Consider the following 26,226-nt stretch of genomic DNA (forward strand, 5'->3'; position numbering starts at 1 on the left):
TACATTCGTCCCTAACACAAAGAACAACAAATGTACTGTTAAAGACAGCCGTCGCTACTGTTAGTTCGAAAAAACAAAGTACAGAAGCAAATATTTTGTTAGATGAAGGTGCGCAGAGGTCCTTCATAACAGAGACACTTGCAGAGAAGTTGGATTTAGTTTCAAGCGGAAACGAAGTAGTACACCTTTCCGGTTTCGGAGAACAAAATAGACAAGTAAGACACATGAAATCGGCAACAGTTTATATTCAAACAGATGAAGGCGAAAATATACCACTAAATGTACTAATTATTCCTGAAATTGCAATGCCACTACAAATTCACGTGAGATCCGTTACTAACATGAGACACTTACGAGGACTAAAATTAGCACATCCTGTTTCGGACGATGACATGTTCGAAATTGAAATACTAATCGGAGCAGATTATTATTGGAGTATAGTTGGAGATGACATTATTAGAGGTGAAGGACCAACCGCCGTTGAATCCAGGCTTGGATACCTCCATCAGGACCAACAATGACAAGTACATGTACTACAAGTAGGAGCTCTATTCTTAATGTTATAGTATCACACAAGACAGAGGAATTAAACCTAGAGAAATTCTGGGAGATTGAATCGCTTGGAGTTGAAGATAAGACCGGAAATACTGAAAACGACGAATTTCAGAAAATGTACGAAGAAACAGCAATATCTTTCAATAACAACAGGTATATAGCCAAACTTCCGTGGAAAGCAGAACATCCACCGCTACCAACAAACAAAGCTGTTGCTTTCAGAAGGACTGAGAGTGTCATTAAACGTTTACAAAAGGAACCAAAATTACTTTTAAAATACGGAGAAATAATTGATGAGCAGGAAAAGCGAGGGTTCATTGAGAGAGTTGATAACGAAGAAATCAATCAAAATATCAAGCTGCATTACATACCACATCACCCAGTAAAAAAGGATTCAGTCACGACCCGAATCAGGATCGTATATCATTGTAGTTGCAAACAGACACCAGATAGTGCTAGCTTGAATGACTGCTTACTGAATGTACCGCCTAAATTAAATGAAGTCACCGCCACACTACTCAGATTCCGCTTGAATAAGTATGCAGTATCTACAGACATCGAAAAGGCGTTTCTAAATGTTGGACTGGACATTGAGGACCGGGACGTAACTAGGTTTTTCTGGTTGAGTAAACCAACAGACCCAAACAGCGATTTAACAACATACAGATTCAAGTCCGTACTATTTGGTGCTACATGCTCGCCATTTATATTGAACGCCGTATTATCAAAGCACTTGAATAACCATCCAGTTGATTTCACGGATAAACTTACCAAAGATTTATATGTAGATAACATTGTATCAAGCTTTGAATCAGAAGAAGAACTGTTGAAATACTTTAAACTCGTTCGTAGTTTATTTGCAGATGGAGGATTTAATTTGCGCTCATGGGCCTCGAACAGTCAACTACTACAAGTATTAGCAAGAACCGAAAACGTTATGGACAAAGATCAACTAGTTAAAATCTTAGGATTACGATGGGATACAGCCAGTGACACATTAGGATTCGTTACGCCTAATCTAGATACATCAGAACTAATAACAAAACGCGAAGTACTAAGACAATCATCAAGGATTTATGACCCGCTAGGAATACTAAGCCCTATAACCGTCCGCAGTAAAATGTTAATGCAGAACATATGGGAGAAAAACTTCAACTGGGACGAATTACTACCCGACTCAACGATCACAGAATGGGTGAATATCAGAAAGGATATACAGGAAGCCACAAAGACAGTTGTACCCCGACATTACTTTGATGAAAGTCCAGACACAAACAACGACAGCGTAATACATGTATTCACGGACTCTAGTATGAAAGCCTACGGCGCATGCGCGTACATTGTCGCAAATGGAAAAAGTTCCTTAATAATGGCAAAGAACAGAGTAGCACCTCTGAAACAACTGACAATACCAAGATTAGAATTGATGGCTGCCGTAATTGGAAGCAGACTTTTAGCTTTGCGACATGTTTTAATTGCACAGTCTGTATTGTCATCATCGCTATTCAAACTAACTTCAAGTGGGTACAGTTTGTGATCGGACGCGATGTTAGTCCATTTTTGGTCCGTATGACGGCAGATCTTGCTAGTCCGTCTCCTCCTACGTTGAGTTTTTCGACAACGGCTAGTGTCCATTTGATCCTCGGCGAATCTTCATAGATTTGTACCACGTCTCCAATGGTGATCAGCTGTTTATTGTTTCCTGTATTGCGATGATATTCTCGTAGAGCTGTTAAATATTCGTGTTTCAACTGAAACAACTGACAATACCAAGATTAGAATTGATGGCTGCCGTAATTGGAAGCAGACTTTTCGCACACATAAGGAACACTTTGCAGATAACCCGTGCAGTTTTATGGAGTGATAGCCAGATAGTTTTGACCTGGTTAAGTTCAAAGAAACCTTTAAAACCGTTCATTTCAAACCGCGTTAAGGAAATAACAGAGCTAACAGAAGAGTTAACTTGGCGATACTGTCCAAGTGAGTCAAATCCTGCTGACTTACTGTCAAGAGGGATAACCGTTGATAAATTCAAAGACAACCGACTTTGGATGCATGGCCCAGATTGGCTCACACTTGAAGATAATTGGCCAGAATGGAACAGAGATGAAGCACAAATCTTATCCACTATTGCGCACCAAGAAGTCGCGGTAGATACCGTACAAGCTACACAGAACAAATTTACTATACACATGATACAAGGGATCGGAAATGTCATCGATTTGAATAGATTCAACTCATTCAAGAAACTTCTTCGAATTACCGCTTACGTGAGAAGATTTATTACCAACTGTAGAAAACGAGCTATACACACAGGTATGTTAAACACGATCGAAATACAAAACGCATCTTTAACGTGGATACAATACATACAGAAAAAGCATTATTCAGAAATCATTCAAGATTTGCAAACAGGAGAGGGGAAAAAACACAACCTTGTCAAACAACTTAAATTATACATAGCTCAAGACAAATTAATTCGCTGTGACGGACGCATTCATTATGCACCTCTTGAAGAAAATACAAAATTCCCGATATTGCTACCCGCAAAGGACAAATTGACACAACTTATCATAATGGACGCACATGTAACTCATTTTCATTCAGGATTATCGAGTACCGTAACATTACTACGCCAAACCTATTGGATACCATCGATACGACAAGTTATCAAGAGCATTATACATAAATGCGTGATCTGCAAGAAAGTTGCTGGTCTACCGTATTCGGCTCCAGATCCACCTCCTTTACCTAAAGACCGACTAACAGAGGCACCCCCGTTTACAGTAACCGGGGTAGATTTTACTGGCGCCTTGAATGTTAAAACCACAGACGGACTTACCAGTAAAGTATACATTTGTCTCTTTACTTGCGCAAACACTCGTGCTGTACATTTAGAAGTAGTGATGAATTTATCTGCAGAAACATTCATATTAGCGTTTCGAAGATTTGCTAGTAGAAAATCATTACCAAAAACTATGATTTCTGACAACGGAACTACATTCATCGCAGCCGCCAAGCAATTAACAAGATCATCAGCTGTTATAGAAAAACTGAACAACTTCGGCACTACATGGAAGTTTATACCAAAAAGAGCCCCGTGGTATGGTGGATTTTGGGAGAGGCTTATAGGACTAACGAAGGACTCTATCAAAAAGGTATTAGGGCGTTCATTGATTCAGATTGAACTATTAAGAACCATTGTTACGGAAGTTGAAGCTATACTCAACGACAGACCTTTAACATACGTATCATCCGACCCGTTAGATGAACCGCTCACCCCGTCCCACTTACTTTACGGACGTAGAATTACATCACTACCTTACCCTACGAATCAGGAATTGGAACATTCACTAAATTATATGACACATAAATCTACGAATAAACTGTTTAAAATGAAATCACAGATTATTCAAAGTTTTTGGTATAAATGGAAACACGAATATTTAACAGCTCTACGAGAATATCATCGCAATACAGGAAACAATAAACAGCTGATCACCATTGGAGACGTGGTACAAATCTATGAAGATTCGCCGAGGATCAAATGGACACTAGCCGTTGTCGAAAAACTCAACGTAGGAGGAGACGGACTAGCAAGATCTGCCGTCATACGGACCAAAAATGGACTAACATCGCGTCCGATCACAAACTGTACCCACTTGAAGTTAGTTTGAATAGCGATGATGACAATACAGACTGTGCAATTAAAACATGTCGCAAAGCTAAAATGGTTGCCATGGAGAAGATAAAGAAATGGACTAAGTGAATTATAAAAAGACTTTAAATGTGTTAATAGCGAGATTCAATTTAGTTTTTCATGGACATTAACTCATTTGAGAAATGCTTAAAGTTTTCAGATATTTTATTTTCTTAATAGTTTTAAATTCAATGTTTTTTGGTAATTTCACTTTTGTGCGGCCCCCAGTATATCGTAAATACCACACACTGGACGTTTACTATGTACCGCGCTTTATGTAACGTCACGTCACCTTGACGTGTTACTATGCTTTTCTAATACATCTATCAAATAGTCAAGACGTCTTTTATTTCTATCACCCACTTTATGATACTTGCAAAGCAGTCACTCGCATGTCTTGTTGACTGTCTTTAATCATTATACAAGCTTGCAAAACAGTCACTCGCATGTCTTCTGGAATTTAAACGGTGTTTGTAGGCAAATTTCTCTGTTCGGCATTGATAATAGCGCATCAGATGCCTTGTTCAATAGTCCTGGACGATAAATGATTATTTGTATGCAAGACAAATGGTTATTATCTGTTAAAATTTGGAACAGTGAACTCAAAAGGTAGTCATTGAATTACTCAGTCACGGCATATTTGACAGCAAAAAGTTGTAATTAGGAAGAGCTTCGTTTGCTATAGCGGTCATAAGGTTCTACTTGCTTAAGAAATGGACCCGTTTTGTCCCCTGGGAATGAGAATGGACCTGGTAAATGTTATGTCGAAACGTTCAATGTGTTCTTTTTATGTTGATGATAATATATGCGAAATTCAGAAGGATCTGCAACACAAAATTGAAGATATGTTGCATTAACCTGTGAAATATTGAAGGATTGTTACACAGTCCCATTGACATTCTTTTTTATTTAAACAGTCTTAAAAGTGTAGTGAACGCAGTTTTGTGTTGTACAGAAGGATTCATAGAGATCTGATGAAATCCTAAAGCCATGTCTAGCGTACTAAAAAAAACATTGCACCATTCTTCACCAATGCGAGGTAATGGAAAGCTTCTTGTAAAGTCTTCATATTTAATTTTCTACTACAACAGTTGGTTCTGCGTAAGGACTATCACTCTCTTTTATGTGTTTAGTATTTTTCAGTATTTTTTGTGACTTTAATTGTTGTAGTCTTTTTGTTTAATAAATCCCGAATAGGATAATGGTTGGGCAAAATGTGGCGGGACACATTTATTCTAAAACCAGTTGGTTGCATGATGCAGGTTATGTTCTTCTACGATATATTTTATGGTAAACGGACAGAAAGTCACAGGACAAAAAGTCACAGGACATAAAGTCACAAATTTGGTAGGACAAAAAGTCACAGGACAAAAAGTCACAAATAATTTGTTGACAATTGTTTGAATATAAAAAAGAATTATCTTGAAATATTTACTTTTCAATACATATATTCATATTAAAGTTTAGGAAATGTGTCATTATACTTGAAAAATCAAGATTTATTTAATTTTAATCATGCAAAAGATATATTTCTTGGCACCATGAAGCCATTTAAGTGCCAAGCCATTTTGACATTTTGTTTTTTAACAATTATTTGATCATCTTTGATATTTTTTGGATAAATTTTGTTAACAAAGTTGGTTTATATACAATAGATCAAGAAAAATACAAAAATATTTTTCTAGAAATAAGCAGTTTTTATTCAAAGAAAATAATCAGAAAAAATGAATTGTGACTTTTTGTCCTGTGACTTTTTGTCCGTGACTTTTTGTCTGTGACTTTTTGTCCTGTGACTTTCTGTCCTACATTCTATTTTATGATAGTATGATACTTAACCACTTATGACAAGGATTGTGCTTGATATTCATATAACTTATCCACAATCTCGAATAGCTTTCCGGTCTCTTTTACATACTTTTATCCGTTTATTTATTAGACCGTGTGAACATTCGTGAATAAAACTATCTTTTTGGCAACATTGATAACAGTCTGAAATCAAATCTGATATTTTCCCAAATACCTTCCTTGATATACCAAATACAACTTCTAGGGTTTTTCTTCTCTAAAGCATTTCACTAACTGGTCCTTCTAATAACCTATGATAAGATCTTTCTATTTCTTTACTGGAAGTTGATCTAGTTCTCAGGAGTTCAACTTCATCAATTCAATCCTCAATGATACACCCACCATCTTTCTGTAGCCCGAAAACCAGCCTTGCATGGAATATCCCCTCTGTGACTTATAATAATGTCATGATAAGAGTTTGTTCTTTTGAAAATAATAACTGTAGCCGTTGCCGTTTATTTCTGCCATTGTCATCATCCCCTCTTCGGTCGTTCAACCTGAGATCAATAATCCAATTTCCTTCTGAAAACCTGGTTAGAAATTATTTGATATATATATATCGTATAAGTACGTCTAAACAAGTGACAAATATACGACAGATCCAGCCAATGGATCAGCAGTTAAGGTGATACATGGCTGAAAACATTAACTGCTTGTTACAACTGCGAATTTTCGATATGAGCTTTTGATTTCGTCATTTGATTATGGTCTTTCTGTTTTGAATTTTCTTTGGAGTTCGGTATTTTTGTTATTTTACTTTTTTTCGCAACAGGAAACATTTCAAAATTGCATAATATAACGTCTCAGCAGAAATTGCGTGTTTTACTTTCTCAGTCAATGGGGCTTTGAAATTGTCAAACTCTCCATCAGATTGACAACCCATACTTTGATAAATACAATTTTTCAAAGATGTTACTCAATTTTTTCAAAGTTCATTCGTGCATGTAGACATAGATACTAGAAGTTTTGGAAACAATATTTCAGCGATTAAGAGGCTAACACAGCTATATCAACATTGGTAAAGTGATACCTTCAGACAGAACATTTGCCCCAATAACAGTGTTATCAATTGTTGTTTCCATACTTTAAAAATAATCTCAAAACCAATAGGGATCTTAACTGTTTGGTGTATTTTCGATGAAAGCTTGGTTTAAGCATTGATATTAGCTCAAAGTCGTCGTCTGGAAACTGAAATGTTTGAGCCATTACATAATTCATCATAACATATAAAAAGTTGTGTCATGTTTCAACTCAGCTAGACAATAGAACATCACACAAAAAATCTAAATTTACAGTATTGTGCAAGATTGAATAATGAAATAATCAAATGTCCAATACCAGGCGAATTTAATGGTCTCGTTATAAAAACTAGACTTAACCTTTCCAGTATTTTCCACTCTCTTAAAAATATACACTTTGCTGTCAAACAACTCAGTACTCATTTTGATTACATAAATCTGGTATGGTATAAATAATAAAAAGAAATATAAATGATGTTTTGTTATTTTTATATTTATATACATAATAATCTTGTTTAAATTCATTATTCAAATTAAAATTAATATACAATAAAATCTGTCAGGAGCAACATATTAACAATATTGGAATATGAAAACTGTACCTGTACAGGTATGATAAATTTTCAGAATGAGAGTCTGTCTTGGTAAGATATACATGTGTCTACAATATATATCTAACTATATGATCCTACATTACAAATACTTTTTATTTAATCTAATACATGACAATCTGGGTACAATGATCAGACGACTCATATAAACTTCAGAAATATATTTCATTGAATGCATAGATAGCCTGCTGATACAAATCAATTGTTATCTATGTAAAATTTTGAAAAGAAACAAATATCAAGATTATATTTTAGATCTGGCATAACTTGAATAACATATTCATACTCATTATCTTAAAAACCAGTTATCAAGAAAAACTGATCAACCTCTCCTCTTATGGAATGTTTAAGATGATATGTTTTTTTTATAATACTAATGAAACATTTATGTTCTGTTTAACAACATTATGAACTGTGTTTCACACTTACTGTAATACTGGAGACAAAATAAAAATGTCTTTAGCAATTTATTTACATCACTTTCATGAGTATATACATACTTCTAAAATATACCATTGCCAATTAGTATTTCTGTTATATGAATATACACCTTGTATATCAACAGTAGAAAATCATGAAAATAAATTGTTTTGAAGTCTGGTAGAATAGGTCAAACAGGGAAAAAGTATCCACAAAAATAGTTGGTTTACAGTATGATTTATCTGAAAGAACTGCTAAACCAATTAAGTACATTGTAGCTGTTTGTGATAATTATCCAGGCCTTACTAAAGTTACCATAACTTCTAAAGATAAAAACTAGCACAAAAATGAAAGTAGAAATCAAATAAACTCATAACAATTGATACTAAAAATTAAAGTTTGTAGAGTTGACAGTTGTAGATATACATTCTTACCACCACAAGAAGAGAGTTCTTCTGTAATATGCCATTATGATTACATGAAGACAGTTATTCTGTAATATGCCATTTATTAAACTGTCTAATTTAAAGAATAGTAGACATAGATCCACATATATTAGTATGATTTCTCACTAATACTTTCCATGTGTGTACTACTTAAGTATAAGTTAAGAAATTAAAAAATTGGAAACCGGGGTCACATAGTCATACCCTCAACTTCAAAATTTTCTTGAATGAGGTTGTAAAGAAATTGGGGATACACATAAGACAAAAATACATAGATGAATAAAAATAAAAAATAGTAGATCAATCATTGTACACCCACCACTTTCTGTGTTGAGATTTAAACTAACAATACTAATAGACAGATGAATAAAAGTTTGCAACATGTACAAGAATGTAAATATGAACACCATTTCAGCTCAACCAATATTGAAAGTTTATCAGTTTATATGAAATTAAAGGTATTCTATTTCCTTAAGTATTAAAAGTTGCTATGCTGATACCTCAACGAAAACTGTTCATTAGGTTTTTTTTAAAGATTAGCTCTGAATTGCAAGATGTAAATAATTTTAAAGGTTTTCATTTTGCATATCGATTTTGTACACATCACAATTGCATGTAAACAAAAACCCCTATTCCTTTAAATTTTATCACTCCAAGATGGTCTGTAATCTTAATCAATGAGCTTCTTAGATCAGGGTTCAAAATTGTTTTGTTTCTTAGTTCTTATTCCTATTTTTATTCCCAATACTGTTCTCAAGTCTACTGAAAGACTGGGAACTGTGACCAGAACAATTCTGAACAAAAATCTGGGATTAAAATTCAATAATCATCTCATATCTTTTATAATTTTGAGAAAGTAGTATCAGAAAATGCACAAACAATGTTCACCAAAGAGAATTCAAAATAGTTCATAAAAAGAATATAAAAAGAAAGTTTGAGCAAAGCAAATTTGATTTGTCAAGATATGAAAGTAATTATCTTTTGGAAAAAAGTAACGACAGACCAAAACATTTAATCCCTTGCCTCTGTTTCACAAAAGATTTACAAATAAAATTGATTTTAAGTATTCTGTATTTTTGATGACTTACAATTAATTTAAATTGTAGGTTTTTCTTTGTGAAGGCAGGCCAGTAATGTTGGTACTTCAGTTATAAATTTCAACCTTAAACCTGAGTAAAAGCAATTTAAAAACAGATATCTTACAATTATAATTATGAAGTGTTCAAGAAATCAGTTAACTGGAATATTACTTTAACAAGAGAATACTATACTTTAATACTATAACAGCTTGAAAAGTGACTGTCAACCTAAGCAAATTAGGTTATAAAACCTAGCAAAAAAATACAAATGTCTTTAAATATAATTATCTGTAAACAAAAACCTCTGCCTATGTGTTCCTGGAATGTGAAGATTAAACTATAAAATGATTATAAAGGTGGAGGCCAATAATACTACCGTTACATTCTGTTCCATTGAATTAACGGCCTTAGTGACAAGCACACATACTCCAATGAATGATATTGTATGAAGCCTCACCATAATGTCAGTACTAGGATATGGATTCCATACTAATATTTTCAAATATTCCAACTTATTTGAGTGTTGAAATAGTGGATCCTCTTTTAAAATTAAGGTACTCCTTTAATCTACATAAGAAATGAAAACATTTTTCCCGGAGACACACATAGGAAAGGTGTATATTTTTTGGTTGGGTTATAAATATGGTACCGACAAACTCATTACAACCCAATGCATATCAAGTCTTGTATGACATACTTCTTTTTTCACAACATTTTCTCTATCCTGGAATGATTATCTTAAATTGGAATGATCTATATATATATTTATATATGTGACATTATATATGTATGTTTGTCACATTTAACTGTTTTGTATAATTTAATGTTATAACATATCACATTACTTTTACTGAGTAATAAAAAAATAGTCATAGAGGGATATGCTGTTTATCAAAGTGAAAAAAATGTGTATTAAAGACAAGTATTGAAATTGTCACAATACTGTGTAGTTGAGCAACAGCTCACTGAAACTACTAGGTCTAACTGTCTGGGGGGAATTAAATACCTAGGTCAAAATATGGAAGAATTTTCAAGTGTTCATGTTTTTATGGATTTGAAATTTAATTAAGAAACCTGGATCCATTAAAACAAAAAGATCATTTACACTTATAGCAATTTGTTAAATATATGCTTTATATTTAATTAACCTAACTATGTAATTAAAAAAATAAAAATCAAGTATCACAATGCAACATTACCAAACATAACAATATATATGTTTACCTATATAAATGATAACTTTTCTGACATACATATATCTGCTGTATAAGACTCTGTTTATAAGTTATGCACATGTGCAGGGTTGTCAATATTAATCATGATCTTTTCGTCAATACAAAAACAATTAAACGTATCAAGTATTCTATATAAAAATTATTTTAAGAAAGCAACATTTACACTACATTAGTATCACTGTATTCGCCTGTCCTCATCTTTTACTCTTGTGAAAAATTTATGATTTTTTTTTTATTTTGAGGTAAAAAGTCATAAAAGTTCTCTTTTTCAACTGATAAATTTATTGATATAGAAGTGATAACTTCAGAATATTATAGAAATCAAGTTTAAAGAGAATTAAAAGGAGGGCGTTAATTTCTAACTTATTTTATGATAAAACTTCTACAATATTTTGATTCCCTAAAATCATTTTGAAAGTAAAATTGCATGTAGAATTTTTTTGGGGAATATTCTTTTTTAAAACTTTCCTAAAATGTACAATACATGCATAAGAAGGAATCCAGGAATTCAAATTACATATCTTTTTCTCTGCACTCTGTTGTAAATAAAACTTTACTCCATAGGATACAGAAAAACTTGTATGTTATAGGTCAAAAGCTAGAACATGTCATACCTCGTTGACTTTTTACCTTTTAAAAAACCTGAAATTTACCCTTGCTGTTACCCATGACAGTTTTATTTTTATTTTACACAAATGAATGGATGCTTAAAATTTAGCTGGCAATCTTCCTTCTATATTCAAGATGAAAACATAACAATAAAGCAATATGAATATATGCACTGCTTTTCAAAAAATTAACAAAATTTTAAGGTTGATTGGATCTTTCCTCCATCTATGATTGTACAGATGCAGAAAACAACTCGGGTTCAGATCTGTTTATGAAACAAGAATGCTAATCAATCATAAGACTTTTCATCTCAAAAACGAAAATCATGTGTTTGATCTTTTCATTACATTAAAAACAGATTTTTTTTAAAATTCAGTTTTTATTCAACCTACCAATATGATGGAAGATAGCTTAAATATTGTGTATTTATTTTGTATGTTTCTCTGTAAAGTTGTATTTAGTTTTTAAAGAATAAAGTATCTATCTATCTAATACTTTAATTTTATGAAGGAATGTACAGTAAATTGATATGTTTTGTTTTACAGCTTAAAAAACAGTATGATGGTCTCAATTTCTGTTTTAATTTTCAAAATTTCATCGAGTTTCTTTCTGTTCACACTAGCAGTTTTTCACGTATCATCTTAAAAAAATCCAAATATTTTCACAATCTTCAGAGTAAAATAGGCTCCATGACCTTTATCTTTTTTTTTTTTTAAATGTCAAGATATGAACACCTCTTAGCAAAGTATCAAAAAAATCTATAGTTTTCAATTTAGATCTCTATCCATTTTAAGGGGCTAATAAAGTAAGTCTAAAGGGAGACTTTTCAGTCTAGACACAAAAATTCTAATTCTTAATCGATTAAAACAGTATATATATTCATGTCTACATGACTTCTTTCTGATATGAACATGTATGAAAAATCAAAAATTCTAAGTCAACTAACATACTAAGGAAATACCTACACTGCTTATAACTGCAGCACACACACACACACACACACAATAGTACATATCTTTGTATGATATAACATGATTGATAAAATTCATAGTAAATTCAACAACAAAATTAACAAATATATAAACAAAACTAAACCATCAACATGGGCACCATCAGAAAAAATGAACCAGCATACCATAAAATCAAAAATGTATGCAAAAATGGAATATAATATATTTGTTACTTATAGCATTGTAAGCAAAGCTTTTCCTTAATCTTATTAACAGCAAAGAAATGTTTCATCAGCACTCATTTAAGTATTAACATAATGCTTATACTTTAAACTAACCCTCTACAGCCAAAATTTGAAAAAAAATATGTGTGTTTACAGCTACCTGCTGAAAAAAAATATGGTCATAAGGCCATTTTATTATTTGATCTGCAAACCAGGAAATAGCTTAATCTTATTCCAGATTCTGATTCAGTTTGACTCTCCCCTACATTTTCAATTAAGCCATTTGTCAAAGCTGGGTTTTTTTCTTAGCCAAATATTTTTCACTGGATTTTACACAAAACCGGTTTATGATTTTCCGAATTAATGTTAGTGGTTGAACAAAATATGTCAATAATAATACCTGTGACTTTATAATTTGTCAAATTTTCAATGTAAAAATGTAGGGTCTGCACCCCAAAATCAGTGTTGCTCAGGATGCAGTAAACAACATTTGTTACTTATTTGTTGATATGAACTAGTTATTGTTTTCAAATATTAGAAATTAATCATAAGATCCAAAAACCTCAATTTCTATAAGAATACATCACTAAAGAGTGTACTTTTAACATTAATTCCATAGATCAAACAACATGTATTTATCTGGACTGGATTGTTCTCATTTATATGTATCTGTTTCAATAACACCTTAAAGCATTAATAAATTAAAATAAGCTTCAGTATAAGTTTAAAGCAGATAACAAATATGATTTCTTCTTTGCTATCATTAAATAATGCTATATAAAGGTTAGACTTCTCTTCCACACACACATTTACTCCTTACTTTGTAGATTGTCCCTGAATATCAATCAAATATAATATTTCTCTTAACCTTTCTACTTTCACCTGAAGATGGCCTTACTTTCTAACAAACAATATTCAACAATTTTACTTTGGTAAACCATGTTCGTAGCTATACAGTGATTGTTTTCATGTTGTGGCCAGATCAATGTTGGACCAAATACAATGGCAATATTCTGTACTTCCATTCGATTTTCTTTACTTAATTCTGTCACCCTAGAAATACAAATACAATAATATTAAAGTGAGGCCATTTAAAAACATTATTTTTTTAATTATTCACAAATGATCCTCTTATCTAGTCAAATTCCAAAACAGGTATTATAAGAAGTCATGATTGGTTCTTTAAAATAAAATAGTTCATAATGTATGTTAGAATATAACAAAGATTTACGTTTATAATATCAAAATTTTTCACACAGTAATTAATGTGTATCTATTAATTACAAGAATGTACACGCTGAAATGCCTCTTCTGTCCTACTTATCATTAAATTTATGTTTTAAGGTGGTATGGGTGTCTTTCGCCATCTTGGATTGTAAAAAAACAAAAAATCTTAGGTCCAGATTTTTAATCAAGTTAGCAAAATTTGATGCAGGAATGCAGATAACTAATATGAATTTACATTTAAAAGAACAAATTTATACGTTTATAACTTATAAATATTAATTATTTTACAAGTGTTGAGTATTTCTGCTTAATTTTTAATATTTTCAAATTGGCATTCTACGGGGAAGTAACTCTGAAATAGCGCATTTTCTGAAGGAATCTACATGGAATTTTGCGATTTTGTATTTTAGCCAGAATAAAACGCACGGTGACCTTATCTTTTCTTTTGATCTTCTAAAATTATTTTCTAAAAGCTATCTTCTCGTATTTTATTTTACAATTCTATTATTAAGTTTAATGTCTAATTACATAATGGTGCTTTTTCCTGTATAATCCATACAAAATGTGTCATTTTCTCAAGACCTGCAGCTTGAGCAAATGTGGGTGACCTATGATTTTTATGACAATTTTTAAACATATATCAATTGATACTACGTTTTGGCAAAGTATGAACAAATTCTATCATTTTTAATTTAGACTCCCATACCACCTGTAATATGAAGGTTTTACTACAAGTATCACATAAAGTTAACATTATCAATGGTTTTATAAGTCATGGTCAGATGAACCAGGCCAGACATATATGTACACCTTACAATTATTATTTACAACAAATTATACTTGAGCTGTTTCTTAATAGTATAAGATAAAGTGACAAATTTATAACAATTTTTTTTTCTGAAAAAAATGTCTATTAAAATGTTTGTAAGAAAATCTGCCAAGGACAATAAAGACTGATTGGGCAATGAATTCTGGATGACCTATACAACAGATTAGTAATCACAACTGAAAAGGTTAGATGTTTCAGTGTAGAGCATCTTTGTCTGCTGTAAATAAATCAAGTGTAACAATATGATCAAAAAATAATTTGTGCAATTTCAGAAAGTGCAGCAAAATCTCAAATCATATCAGATTTATTTGCTCTAACAATTCCATTATAAATACTTTCATACAATTAGCAATCCTAAAATCATAACAGAAAATTCTAAATCTGGAGTATTTTATTGTTACTAAAATTGTATACTTACTTTAACAGATGAGTACAAAGACATTTAAACGTTTCAAAATTACATTTAGGTAAACTGTGTATATTTTCTCTAAATATCTTCAGTCGTTCTGCAGTAGATTCTCTTGCTGAAAAGTGTGAAAAAAGACTGTTATTGCAGAGATATATATATAATATTACAAATATAGCTTTTGCAAAAAAGATCTATATTCATTAAAATCTATCATAAGACAAAAGCTAAACAAATGTACTAAACTCTAAAATTAAATACATGTAAACAGTTGAGCCAAGACCACATGACCACTTTAAAAGCCTCCCAAATAAATCAAAATTAATATGGTTAATGTCATCTGAGGATAATGTTATAATTAAAAAAGTAAGTTTATTATTGTGTACTTTATTCAAAGAGAGAAATTTAATTCTAGATATAGTTTAGTCACCAGTATTTTGTCAATCTATATTATATTTTAAAACTATACATATTATTCCTGTGGAAATTATACTGCTGAGAAAGACTTGATTTTGTCTAATGAATTTAATTGTACTGCTCAAATTGTTTGCATCATAATTGACAATAAAAAACTTTGTATTGTATTGTATTGCATATTGAAATATTTGCTAGTATAAAATGGGATATTTCAAAGACATTTAATCTTAAACAAATAAAATGGCTTTGTAAAAAAACATGCCTGAGGCTACCATTTTTTTTTTTAACTTAAACAGTTTGCTATGTTCGCCATTAATTAATTCCAATAATTACATTAAGTTTCCACTAAATCAATACAAGCAAACTCAAGATAATTAAAGTCCCATAACTCTGGAATGACAAACTTGAAAATGAAAAAAAGATGACAAGGGAGCTTCCTCTCATCAATCCCAATGATACTGTAAAGTATCGAAATAAACAATAAATACTGGAAATAGTGAGCGATTTAAAAAAAATTGCCTTCTAAATGGTCAAAGCTCCTAACCTCTGGGGCAACAAAGCCAAAAATTAAAAAAATTAAAAGAGACCTTTATTTTTTCAATTTTAAAGTTGTGACAAAGTTATATAAGACTTGGTTCAAGCAAATTTAAGTTGTGGTAAAAAGTGTTGACTAATTGACAGACAGACAAAGGTATAACAACAATGCACAATAAAATGCTTCACTGAGCTCAGTTTGATACCACCACAGAGGTTGAACCCTGAACAGTTGGGCAAATTTGGACACAATATTCAAGCTTGATACTGTCTGTATTTGGATTGTGATCGAATTTTTGACATAATATAGGTTTCTGACAGAAAACAAATGTGGTCAAAGATTTTACAAATCTATTGTGCAATACTGTGCAATTGAACATTTCTTTTTTTCTTCTTGAAACTTTTCAAAAATTTTAAATTGGAAAATTTTGGAAAAAAAATATAAACCCCTCAAAAAAATTCGAATAAAAATCCCCCCTCAAACTTTTTTGAATCCCTCCTTGAAGCAATTGCCCCCAAACTCAATTCCAGTCTTTTCTTTGCAGTATGGAACCTTGTAGTACAATTTCAGAGAGATCCATTCACTTTAACAAATTATTGTCTGGAAACTAGAAAAATGCTGGTTTTTGGTCCTTTTATGGCCCCTTATTACTGCATGTTTGGGAAAAGTACCCCCAAACTCAATCCCAGACTTCTCTTTCTGATATGGAACCTTGTGGTACAATGTCAGAGAGATACATACACTTGCACACAAGTGATTTTCCAGAAACTACAAAAATGCTTATTTTTGGACCCTTTTTGTCACGCACCATAACCCCAAAAATGAATCCCAACCTTCTACTTGTGGTATTAAACATTGTGGTACAATTTCAAAGCAATCAAAATACTTATACACAAGTTATTATACTGAAACTAGAAAAATGCTTGTTTTGGGCCCCTTTTGGGCCCCTAATTCCTAAGCGGTTGGGACCATAATCCCAAAACTCAATCTTTCTTTTGTGGTATTAAACATTTTCAAAACTTTTCATAGAGATCCATGCACTAAAACTAAAGTTATTGTCCGGAAACCAAATGTGTCTTCAGACGACAACAGCCATCATACCATTATATGATCCAAAAAAAAAATTGCGGTCGTATAAAAACTAAAAGCTTAAATGGGGTACAAATAATAAACCAATAAAACAAACGAGAAATGACTAGCACTTTGTACTATTACTATCAATGCAAAGTATTAAACAAGATCTACTACTTGCATGCAAGATTATTTAAAACTTCAAAACAGAACTTATAGCAAAGGCATCATGTGAAAACAGATAAAAGTAAAAACTCCATACAATCAAATAGTTAGGTCAGAATATTCAAAACAGTATGCACTATGTCATGACAGTCAGTTTTTATATAAAAGGATGATAGTATCAGAAATTACCTGTTATTGTTAGCATTTACTGGTACAAAAAATTATGTTGATGAAAAATTGAAAGTGCTTAAATTAACATAATAACATTACAAGCTGTTGAGAAGCCTTAAACTCACATACTTTTTTCTGGTCTAATCATTAACAATAGATAAATTCACTTACTTAATGCTGGAACAGCTTTATCAAATAAATTAAAGGTAAGTAACGGTTCCTTTAATTCTCTGAAGAATAGTTTGAGAGCACCGGTTAATGTAAAAACATCCCATTCTTTACAATCAAGGTCATATTTATCTACAATATAAAATTATGAAGAGGTCAATATAATTCAATAGGAATTTTGAATAACAAAAACACATTTTGTGTCTTTCTGCAACCACTGCCAGATAATGTGTCTATAGTTTTTATGCGAGTTGTTTTTGTGCTTGGTACCAATCTTTTGAGTTAAGCTACTGATTTTTAAAGTTTGTTTCGCAAGATGTGCTGTAACACCACTGTTTCTGGTTAGGAGAGGGTGAAGCTCTCACAAACATACATGTGTAACCCTGCCACATTCTCTTTATGCCTGTCCCATGTCAGGAGGCTGTAGTTCAGTGATTGTCGTTGGTTTATGTCTGTCATACCTGTTGGTTTTTTTTTAATTGTTTTGTTATAAATTAGGCCATAAGTTTTCTTGTTTCATCCCAGGCCATATGGTGACCTATAATTGCTCATTTCAATTTATTTCAACTTTGGTTGAATTTTGTCTTATCGCCAATCATTTCACATCTGCTTATTTTTATATGTTTGCTTTATAAAAATTAACTATCTGATAAAAATCTGGAACTGATACTTCGTCAGAGATCAAAGGATGCTGACAATTTTCAATAAAGATAACTTCAATTTTTATTGAAACCTTAATAATTCTGATAACTTATTTCTAAAGACTATAGTTATAATCTGACTAACAGCTGCAATATTGTATAAGATACAATTCTATAATCCAGGCATGGTCTATGGTATCATGCTGGAGTTTACGTCTAAATATATACTATACCTTGATCCACCTGACATCTAAGTTTCTGTATTGTAGCCTGATTACCACTTATTCTATATATACCATCATGTTCTAACCCTGATAAATAAAACAGAAATCATTAAACCTATCTAAAACTATGATAAATATTTAAATATATTATTAAAAACTTGAATCTATAACAAATATAGCACATAATTTGTAAATATCGTTACACTTGCAGTGATTTGATAAAAAGTAGTATTTGTCTATTATATGACAAAACTCAATTTCTTTATTCAGTGCAGATATTCTAGGATCGTCACAGAAAATAATGAATAATATAAGATATCATGTAGCACTGTAGAAATTTACAAAATAGCAATGTCTGTGTAAATCACCTACAGATCTATATCCTTCTTCAGAAGATAAATGTTTAAATAAAATGTGTTTAAAAGACTTCACAAACATATTAAAAAAAGACAGAAATAATTTTCGTGTATTCTGGAATTGTTGTCTCTTTGAAATTTTCCCCATTTCCATTTTAAATTGTATTAAATAAGAACTATATATTTTCCCATTACCTCTTTTTTCAATAGCAGCCACACATTTGACTACAAACTTTGGTATCTTTGTTTTCTCTCTATCACATATCATCTTTAATTCACCACCAAACATAGCATCTGAAATATATATCATCTACTTATTAATATACCATCTTTAGTTCACCACCAAACATAGCATCTGAAATATATATCATCTACTTATTAATATACCTTTGGAAATATTACGAGGAATATATAAACTCCGTAATTTCAGCCAAATCCCATTAACGAAATAGAGTTTTGTTTTCATGGTAATGGACATTTTAAATGAATGATTTGCAAGAATAGGTGGTGTGTAACTTATTAAAATTTAAGTGTACAAACTGGCCTCAAATTAGGAGATTGATGTGGCACATACAATGTATAAGACAAGTTATCTCAAGAAAAAATCATCATAACTTTAAAACTACAGAAGAGCATTTTAAATTATATATATTTCAGGGGTAAAAAATCTAAAAACCAGAATGTGTCCATAGTACACGGATGTCACACTGGCACTATCCTTTTCCATGTTCGGTGAACCTTGAAATTGGGGTCAAAACTCTAATTTGACATTGACATTTGAAAGATCATATCATAAGGAACATGGGTACTAAGTTTCAAGTTGATTGGACTTCAACTTCATCAAAGACTACCTTGACCAAACTTTAACCTGAAGCAGGACAGGATTATATGAAGATTAACTTCACCTTTAAACATGTGATATGATATGAATGAAAATATTAATTTTTGCTAAAAGGAAAACATTATTGATTGAAATAATAGGACTTAATATCAGGAAGAAAATAGTCCATATTCAGTAACTGCAGAAAGACTGTACCCCCATATGCATTTAGAGAAAACAAGTTTAACAAACATATACCTACCTTTTATAATTCCTTTCTGTTCCAATAATTCCTTAGATGGTCGTTTAGAGAAAAATTTCTGTAACCATTTGGTCTGTGACTTTTCTAAACTATTATCAGTATTAGATGGAGTTCTAGAATGGAACACTGAAATATAGAAAAAAAAACTCAAACCATTTCATTCAGATTTCCTATCATTTCAATAAAAAATAATAAAATAAGTCACATAAATAAACATATTGCTACTGCTTATTGTTAATACATTCCATAAACACATACAAGGCAAAATGGGAAGGCACACTAAAATTGCTCTTTAAATTTAGAGTAACATTCTGAATAATCATTTATAGTTGGAAGTTACACATATTAAAATACCTTCAAAGAAGATTTCAAATAGAACTATGGTTGTTATTCTAGTTTGTTGATCACATTTCAAATACAGAACATTTTTAGTAGTCTGAACATCACTTCTAGTAAATAAGTGTCCGGCAGTCATCATGGAAAAACATATCTACATTATCTAGACTATATTTTATTTGTGCCTTTCTACTTGAGCCTCTAAAACATGGTACATTTTATCTAGTATTATTATCATACACTACCACATACATGTGTTTGCAGTAAGTAAAAAGCTAAACTATGCTTTTCATTCTTAATAGCATCCTGCAATTAAAACCAACAGATTGGCATTGTTTTGATCAAGCTATTACATAATAAGCTAGAATATCCTATAGCAAAGCCAACCCAGTTCTGTAGTATTATATATATGAAGCACTAACTTATTCTATTCTCTATTACTTGATGTTGATTGTGATAATACATATTACAGATATGAATATCTCTGCCACATATCAATTGTCTTCATCTATATACATGTACATTGTTTGTCTTATCAAATTCTGTCATATTTTGTTGTTGTTTTTTTTAAATTTTAAGCCACTTTTCAGCAAATTAACTTTGGACATTTTCCTACTTTGTTTGTGTACCCGTTATTCATATACATATATAAGAGACGATAAAAGGTTTATCAATTTTGTGACAATTTAGATTCAAGTTTTTCTTTTAATTACTAAAATAATTGCTTACAAAAAAAAGAGAGTTAAAATATCTAAGTCAACTGCCTGATTCTTCATTCCCAGAGAAAGTTATAAAATTGCTGACATCATCACATTTTACTGATATTTAGGAATGGAATGAATTCATTAAAATCTTTTGTAAAATAAGTGAACGTACTGAATCATTTATAGGATCTGTATCTAATCATTTCACAGTTACAAAGAATTATACATCAAACAGGTCAAAAGAATTACCAAAAATATTGGACAGTACAATATAAACAAGTAATTGAAGATGAATATCATTTTATTTTAGTATGTGAAAAGTATAATGAACTTCGAAAGTAATTTATCAAACCATATTATTGGAGAAAACCTTCGAATTTTAAACGCATACAACTGCTATCTGTTCATAATGTAAAGGATTTAACAATTTAAGGAAGTTTTTATTTCTGGCCGAGAAGGCACGTAATTAATTTCATCATTATAAATGCTTTATATGTGTTTTGTTTTATCATACTCTGCTGTACTGTTATATGGGTATACTTACTTATATGATTATTTGACTAATTGTTTAAATGTAAATATATTTCACTGATGTAATTGAATATTTGTAATATTTATATTCTATAAGTTGTATTGCTTATGAATAAAAGATTATCATTATTATAAAATAAAGCATTCACAAAATATAATGCTTATGTATTTTTATTAGTGTTGTCAAATCGTATACTTTTGCCTAACCGGTTACTCGTATAATCGTTCGACCGATTAACCGGTTAACCGGTAGTTTAAGTTAATGTTTGAAGGCCTTCAATAGTACCCTACACATCGATATAAGAAGATGTGGTATGAGTGTCGGTATGAATGTTACAACATTGAATTTCCATCCAAGTCATACATTTACATTTTTATAATACGATGAATTGAAGTTTGGCCTTTGGTTTTACAAGGCTTGTCCCTGAAGATTCCTATCGAAGTTTGACTTTTAATAATCAAATACACGGTCTCAACTATGGCGTTTGTACTAACTTCTTTTTTAAAAAAAACACAACTATTTAATGATTTCAATACAAATTTATATCAAATTTATTAAAATTGAAAAAAAGTCCGGTTAACCGGTAAGCGTTTTTGGTATTTGGTATTCGGTCATTCAAACGGTTAACCGGTTAAGTTGACAACACTCATTTTTATTTATTACCACAGGGGAGGTTTAAGCACTAAAAAAAAACACTGCATCTTGTGCATGTATCAAGTAAAGCAATCTAGACTATGTGTTTTTATTGATAAATTTTTTTTTTTTATGTCAGGATTCAGCTGATGGAGGTTAATGTTGAAAAGTGTTTTTGACAAAATTCCTCCCCTTTTTATGTACATGTTGATACATATATAAGAGATCAATTTTCCTACTTTGCAGGGAGAGGCATAAACTATTTCCCAGATTAGATATTCAACAGACGAGATACTCCCCAAAAATATACTCATGAATTTTTTCTCAATAAGCTATAAAAGATAAAGACAATTGATATAGCTATGGCAGAGAGGATTTCATGCAAGGATTTCATAATTATTGAATAATTTGGCAGTTACAGGGGAAATGTTAGTTTTCCCAGTAATCTTTCACTTATCCATGCAGATGATTTATTTCTGATTTAATAGACAGGCCAAGCTATGCCATGCCAACAACTTCATGTAAGGCTGTAAGCTCAACATATCTGTCATGCACTATCAAAGAGATTATTCTTATTTTTAAAACTCTAAAAACAGTTTATATATTTTTGTTCTTATATTTTGCTCATCAACTGCCTAGTTTAGTAGATGAATTGATGTCATCAGTCAATACATATCATAACTTAATGTGTACGATGTTCAGTGAAATGAAAGTCAAAGACATGTTCAACAATATTCAGGAGGGAATAAAAGTTTTCGCGTAGCCTATGCAATTTTCATATAAAAAGAGTTTAAAACAGTAACATATAAAAGTAAGAAAAATGATCAAGCTTATTCAATGACAAGTACTGCTTTGATGTAACTTATCTGCATGGATAAAAGACAGATTTCAGATTTAGACATTTTACAGTGGCTTCAGGAATATATTAACTAATTCCCAGGAGAATGGTTATATTCCTGAGTAAAAGTTTATAGAAGCAAGACATAAAAGCCAAAACCATGTCTTGCGGGGCACTAACGTCTTTTAAATGATGTTTTTCGTTTCAGTTTGTCATCATCTTCTTCAGATTCTGGAGGCCCTAAAGAAAATTTTGTCATACCTTCATTTGGTGGATTGCCCTGAAATATAAAACATTTTTTTTTAGTTTCAAATAGAGTTTTTTCTCGAGCCTTTATAATTTTAAAGTATGACTTTATATGAGAATCATGTAAATTGAAGACAAACTAAATAATAACACACTACTGGTAATATCTTAAAATAACCTCATTACATGATATTGAATGACATAACTCTGAGATAACAAGAAAGGCAAAAAATACATCAGAATCAAATTACTTCACTTGCCTAACACCAATAGCTTAAGTAATCAGTAGCCTAGCAATTGTATGTATATAAGTTACAAACTGCAGCACTTTTTAATAATATTACATGAATTTCAAATAAACTGTAAAATTACAAATAAATAAGAGTTATATCCCTTCAAACAAATTTATACTATTTTTAGCAAATGAGTTTGAAAGATGAGCTCCTTAGACATACCTGCATATTGCATTTGATTTGTAAAAATATAGTTCTCTCTTTTATAATGTATTATAACTGGAGTATTACAGTGGGAATAACAGTGAAGTAATGATTGATTGTTTACTAAAAAACAAAAACAAATAAACATGTTTAACCCAGCCACAATTTTGCGCCTGTCCTAAGTCTGGAGCCTCTGGCCTTTGTTAATCTTGTATGATTTTTAATTTTAGTTTCTTGTGTATAATTCGGGGTTTAGTATGACGTCCATTGTCACGCCTCTGGGTGTGGGAGTTTCTAGCTGCATTGAAGACCCATTGGTGGCCTTAAGCTGTTGTCTGTTCTATGGTCGGGTTGTTGTCGCTTTGACACATTCCCCATTTCCTTTCTCAATTTTATTAACTAGTTGTACTTTAGAATTTTTGAGATAGGAGGACAAGTCACTGTGCTTAAACGGCTCCACAGCCCAAGATGGAGCCGCCTTGCGTCGGTTAGATACTTATCTTCTATAGAATAACAATACCACGAATGCATCAATTAAACAACTGAATTTAAAAGTTGTATTAATCGTTTAGGGAAACCCCTAAACTGGAAAGGTGATTAAATTCTATAAAATAAACGATCACAGCACGATTTAAAAAAACACTTAGGCTGTCCGTAACTTCAAAACAACTTGTCCGTAACTTTCAAAGAATCGACATACGCGGATGTAATGTTTAAACTGAGATAGAGATTGCATCGAATACATATTCACAAAACGAAGTAGATGTCTAGTATGATATAATTCATTGTATCAATGGAATACAAAATTGGGAAAAATATGAAAAAAATCACGATAAATCCGCAAAACTCGGGTCTCATTTTGTATAACGTCGGTGTACCCGAATCGCCTAGTTCGGAGGGTTGTTTCCAATCATAGCAGTTAAACTGTTGAAACATCATTGTTCGTTTTTATTTTTGAACAAGTAGACTACACAAGTATTTTTTACACATACATGTATCATGTATACACTTACTGATTTTCTGCCAGCAACGACAAGGGTAGCATGAATCCGGGATTTTGGAGGGGAACCCAAATTGACCAGGCATGCAGTGGATAGACTATACGAGACTTAAGTGCACAAACTTTTTCCGTCTTTTTGAAAAAGTCAAAAACACCTTTCTCTCATCCCCACAAAAACAAATCCCATCAGCATTGACAGTAAAATAAAAGGGGTGTCAATCTGGACACACTGGGACGTTGCTCACGATGATATTGCGGCACCCTGGCCAAGATTTACAGTAAATGGGAAAACTTAAAAAAAGGACATTTTGTATAAATGAATAAACCTAGTTTTACAGCTAGCTGCATATTTCATTTGTATGCAAGTTGCATTAAATCTCATTAAACTGAATAAAACTAAAAGACACAATAGGTAAAAGTCAGTGACAATAAAAGGAAAAGAGCAGTCAACATAGTGTAACAATTCGACATAGTATATAAAAATATAAATAACTACGTAGGACAACAGGGTAATTTAATAGTCTAACAACCCCTGATAACATACAAAGAGAGAAAAAAAAACATACTAGGAAACATATTCAAAAAATCATAACACTATAACTAACTAGTGGGATGTATAAATACCGAGCCGCGTCAAAGAGTATTCATCAAAATACACATAGAAAGAAACAGAGGTCGAAGGTAAACCGCAAACATATAATTCAACTCAAAACATTAAAGAGTATGGAAAAACCTTGGTCTGACAAGCGAAAAACGTCGATAAGACGCACATCAGTAAATAAAAGTTCAAACCATAACCAGAATGGAGTACCACAAACCCCACATAAAACTTCTGTGGTGTAAGTATGATGCGTTAATAAAATCACATTTGGTGGTGAATGAGTAGTATAAACGGCCGCGAAGGTTACAAATATGATGTTAATTGTCTTCTAATTGTTGAAATTATAATTCTTAAAATTTTAAATCAAAAGTTACCCACATCTAAAAATAAAGTTACGGACAGTCTGCTAAGTTTCGATCAAAAAGTTACGGACATCTTATGCATTTTTCAAAGTTGACCTTGCGCTTTAGTGAACTCTATATTAACAAATTTATGGTAATTGTTAGTAATTTCTTTATTCAATAATCCTATAAATATTTACATTCTGCATGAAAAACATCGCAAAAGGTACGTTTTGTATGAATAAAATATCAACGAGTTTAGAGTCCGCCATCTTGGGCTGTGGGTAACTTAAGTTACCCACAGCCGTTTAAGCACAGTGACAAGTACAACCTCTCCTCGGTGAATTAGTGACAGCATGTTCTCCCCAGGTGAGAGGTCATGAGGTTAACCCCTTATAAAGAAAAATCACAGACTTTAAGTCTGAAAGACTGTTATCTTGACAAACGTATTCCATGATAGAGTGACTTACGAATTCATTGATTTTTATTTCCAGCTGTATATGTAACTTCTGAGCAGCTTTGTCATCATCAACTTGTATTAAGTACTGGTCACCATGACTGGTATTCAACTGG

The 26,226-nt window shown here is 31.6% G+C and overlaps 1 protein-coding gene across 6 annotated transcripts in view; it reads right to left on the reverse strand.

Annotated features, from left to right (window-relative positions):
* Window positions 1-7,591: 7,591 nt before the first annotated feature.
* LOC143064789 (rho GTPase-activating protein 15-like) overlaps window positions 7,592-26,226 on the reverse strand; it is a 42,807-nt gene continuing 24,172 nt past the window's right edge. For 5 of the 6 annotated variants that reach the window (XM_076237889.1, XM_076237893.1, XM_076237892.1 and 2 more), the window contains 8 exons: window positions 26,124-26,222; window positions 23,209-23,308; window positions 19,986-20,111; window positions 19,099-19,197; window positions 18,557-18,634; window positions 17,686-17,814; window positions 15,168-15,273; window positions 7,592-13,746 (listed from right to left, as the gene is read on the reverse strand). In XM_076237889.1, coding sequence (XP_076094004.1) covers window positions 13,572-13,746; window positions 15,168-15,273; window positions 17,686-17,814; window positions 18,557-18,634; window positions 19,099-19,197; window positions 19,986-20,111; window positions 23,209-23,308; window positions 26,124-26,222 — 912 coding nt within the window. In that variant the 3' untranslated portion in view covers window positions 7,592-13,571. The remainder of the gene's footprint in view (window positions 13,747-15,167; window positions 15,274-17,685; window positions 17,815-18,556; window positions 18,635-19,098; window positions 19,198-19,985; window positions 20,112-23,208; window positions 23,309-26,123; window positions 26,223-26,226) is intronic. The other variant, XM_076237891.1, reaches the window with a different exon arrangement.

Source organism: Mytilus galloprovincialis, chromosome 2 (assembly GCF_965363235.1).
Source record: "Mytilus galloprovincialis chromosome 2, xbMytGall1.hap1.1, whole genome shotgun sequence".
Lineage (NCBI taxonomy): Eukaryota > Metazoa > Mollusca > Bivalvia > Mytilida > Mytilidae > Mytilus > Mytilus galloprovincialis.